At 40.8% G+C, this 3,767-nt stretch overlaps 1 protein-coding gene across 1 annotated transcript in view; it reads right to left on the bottom strand.

Annotated features, from left to right (window-relative positions):
* Nucleotides 1–902: 902 nt before the first annotated feature.
* Nucleotides 903–3,767, bottom strand: part of rpf1 (ribosome production factor 1 homolog) — a 94,619-nt gene continuing 91,754 nt past the window's right edge. The window contains exons 9-10 of the mRNA XM_048601556.1: nt 1,942–2,068; nt 903–1,260 (exon numbers count right to left, since the gene is read on the bottom strand). Coding sequence (XP_048457513.1) covers nt 1,219–1,260; nt 1,942–2,068 — 169 coding nt within the window. The 3' untranslated portion in view covers nt 903–1,218. The remainder of the gene's footprint in view (nt 1,261–1,941; nt 2,069–3,767) is intronic.

Genomic DNA, 3,767 nt, shown 5'->3' with positions numbered 1-3,767 from the left:
CATGAAAGACTTATGACCTCCTCTGGTAGGTACCCCTCCACCCACCAGTTTTGAGGACGGCTTGCCTCCACTCTGGTTCAATGGGTATTATTTACCATCTCAATGCAAGATCTACAGTGCCACAAATAGGGCAGGTAGTGTTTGCAGGGCCAGGCCGACAAAAAAAACTGAAAGAACTCCGGATGCTGTAAATCAGGAAGTAAAACAGAAGTTTCTGGAAAAACTCAGTGGGTCTGGCAGCATCTGTGAAGAAAAGAATTCAGAGTTAATGTTTTCAGGTCTGGCGACTCTTCCTCAGAACAAGTAGACAAGTTGTTTGGGTGTTTGAGAGGGAGAAACAGTTGAATGGTAACTGGATTGCACGGATTCTTTTGCAGAACAGACTTAACAAACCGAATGACCTCACCTGATCCCATCCTAATCTATGATTTTACAACTGGTGTAAAATCTGTGCAGTATCGAAGAATCTGACTAAAAACAGGATTACATCTAATCCTTTTGTTGGTGTCAACTTTCTTTGATTGGATCCCATTTCACATCCATCAATGAAATCTTTAATTTTGACCTCTGACTTCATGTTTGCTTAATTTATCTATATCCAAATTATCCATGTCATATCACATGAAATAGCTTAACCTCACTAACCCACTCTCCAAACAGTAATTAAATACTGCAAATCACTCTGTAAAATATGATTCCCAAGATTATCTGAAATACTATTTGAAATTTCTCCTGTGAAATATCCTTTGGAAGTTGATGGATCTTCGGAATAAAGGACTTTGTAAATTTGGTGGTGTCTTGACAGGGTTAAAGTGTGCGATATTAAACAAATGCATATTGACCCAACTTGAAAGGTGAACAGCATGAAGCACAACTCTGGATGGATATACTCAAAGAAATAATTTAACTTAATTGCTTCAAAACTTTAATCCCTTTACACAAGTACATACACAAAGAGGCCTTTATTGTAGATAAGGCTGTAAGGAAGAATGTACAAATTTGAGAGTATAACATTTCTCGACAGAGACAATACTATGGGATTGCAGTAACCAGCTCATCCAGAATTTATTTTCAAAGATTCTAGTTGACGTCACCTTTAGATAAAATTGAGGGCTGTTTAATTTGTTTGCAGAATATCTAAACTCCAACAATGTGTAAAAGCAGCGCTGCCAAGGAACCTGCGTCATGGTGTCAACCAGTTCCACTGAAAGTCTGACTTTACAAGTGAAACTTCCTTCGACTTGTATCCATTTCATGACGCTGAGGAGAGAGAAAAGCAACACAGGTCAGTGACAGCATACAATAAAACACTGTATACACTCAGTATGTGACAGGTAAATCTCCTAGTCCCAGTTTGTGGATTCATTCCTCAACTAAAAAAGGGTATTAAACACCTCCGCTCAGCTAGTTTATACATTGCACATTTTTGTATTCTATCCAACAGTTGAAGGACTTATAGCACTGTGGAGCTGATGAAACAAGTTCCCTTTATCCATTCTTGAACCACTGGAGCATAATAATGTGAAACACTAACATTTCAAATGTGTCTTCAATGGCCGTACTTGCACCAACTTTCAAGCTTTAATCCCAGGAGGCTCAAATGACCAAATTATTTTGAACAATATACATGACCATAATTCAGACCACAGTGTTGATAGCAGCAAGTTTTCAAATCCTTACCCCCACATTACATAAAGTGACACAATGAAGTAATTTACATGATCAAATGTACTATAACCCTTACACAGATATTCTCAATATCTTAAATTACATTTACAGCAACTTATTGACAGTGATTGGAGGCGGCAGACAGATCATTAAAAGGATCAATTTGATTACAGGATTAAAATTAAATGCAAAATAACATTTGCTAAACCCTTCCAAACAGACTAGGTCATAGTAAATGTTGTCCAAGCCATAAAAGAAATCTCGATGGCTGACCTTATGAACCCATTCATATTCTCCATATTTTGAATCAAAGGTCCCTTTCTGTAAAGATCTCAGTTTCAGTGTGAAACGTGGTCCAAGTTCCTGAAGGCCCACTTTCTTCTCATTTTTAAATATGTACCTTTAAAACAAAAACAGTTAGCATCAGGCTCTAACTCACTCCAGGTATCAGTTCAGCACAGTTCCTCCAGTGGAAACAAGTGCACTAGACAGGTTCTTGGGAGGAGGGGATGAGCAGAGTCCTGTTTTACTCCTTCACAAGATGTGAGCATTACTGGCTGAGCCCACATTTTACTGCTCATTCCTAACTGCGCTTGACAAAATAGCAGTGAGCTGCTTCTTGAATTGCTGCTATCCGTAAACAGTAGGCCGACCCTAAATGATGGAAGGGGGTTCCAGGGTTTTCACACAGTGACTGCAAGGGAGCAGCAATATTGTCAAGGTGGTGCATAATACGGAGGTGAAAGTTTAAATAAAATAATTTACAGAGTATTGGATCACTCGCCTCTCTCTCTCTCTCTGTCTAGACCCTAGAAAGTTCTTAACATCTTATAGGATGTGGGCGTCACTAGCACAACCAGCATCTGTACTGGGAATTAAAGGGTTACGCAGAGGGGGCAGGAAAGTGAACCTGAGGCCAAGATGCGATCAGCTATGACCGTATTAAATGACACAGCAGGCTTGAGGGGCTGAGTTGCCTAGTTCTCCTCCTAGTTCTCATATTTTTATCACCCATCCAGTGCAGTGGGTGTATTTACACCCCATTGTTAGGAACACAGTACAACTTTAATTTACATTTTGCATTTTTTCCTTAAGAGGCAAACATGCTTTTAGTTTTAATTCTGAGTCTTTCTTGTGAGCTTGGTGCTGAAACGTTTGGAAGTCTGTCGCATTGACATTTTCGATGAGGTTTTATAACCTGTAACGTGAAGAGACACGGTTAAGTAGTTCAATGGAAAAAGTGGAAAAAAATGGTGTTATTGCCTAACGACAGGTGCAGGGTCATGCAAAAATCCAAAAGGGAGCCTGTCAATTTGTATGTGTGTATACCAGACAGTGGCAGCTTGAGTGTTAAAAACAAATCCTATAACAGCTGAAAACTTCTGCTCTTCGATTAAAGTAATAGTGAGTTTAACTCGGAGTTTATTGCAGGAGTCTGAGAGATAACAGCTGAAGAAAAAGCATCAAAAGAAATTACCTGAAAGAAGCCTTTTGCAGCTGTGCCAGCCTGAGTAAGGACTCAATGTGGAAACAGAATAAATCTTTGTTGGGTTCGGTATTTATAAGTATATTATTGGGACAAAAGGAATTGATGATTAATAAAAGGTACATAATTCTTTGAAATTTGAGTCATATAGGCAGGGTGGTTACGGCAGCATTGGCATGCTTGCCTTCATTGCTCAGACCTTTGAGTATAGGAGTTGGGACATCATGTTGAAGTTGTACGGGACTTTGGTGAGGTCTCTTCCAGAGTACCGTGTCCAGCTCTGGCTTCCCTGTTATAGCAAGGATATAATTAAGCTGGAGAGGGTTCAGAAGAGATTTACCAGAATAGGCCAGGCAGCGTCAGGGGAGCAGGAAGGCTGACGTTTCAGGTCTGGACCCTTCTTCAAAAATGGGGGAGGGGAAGGGAACTCTGAAATAGAGACAGTGGGGGAGGTGGATGGAAGTGGAACTAGGAGCAGATAGGTGGACAGGAGACGGACAGGTCAAGGAGGCGGGGATGGAGCCAGTAAAGGTGAATGTAGGTGGGGAGTTAGGATGGGGGTTGGTCGGTCAAGGGAAGAGGGGCCGGTCAAGGGAAGAGGGGCCGGTCAAGG

This window comes from Rhincodon typus, chromosome 10, assembly GCF_021869965.1.
Source record: "Rhincodon typus isolate 14 chromosome 10, sRhiTyp1.1, whole genome shotgun sequence".
NCBI lineage: Eukaryota > Metazoa > Chordata > Chondrichthyes > Orectolobiformes > Rhincodontidae > Rhincodon > Rhincodon typus.
This window is presented reverse-complemented; position numbering and strand designations above follow the sequence as displayed.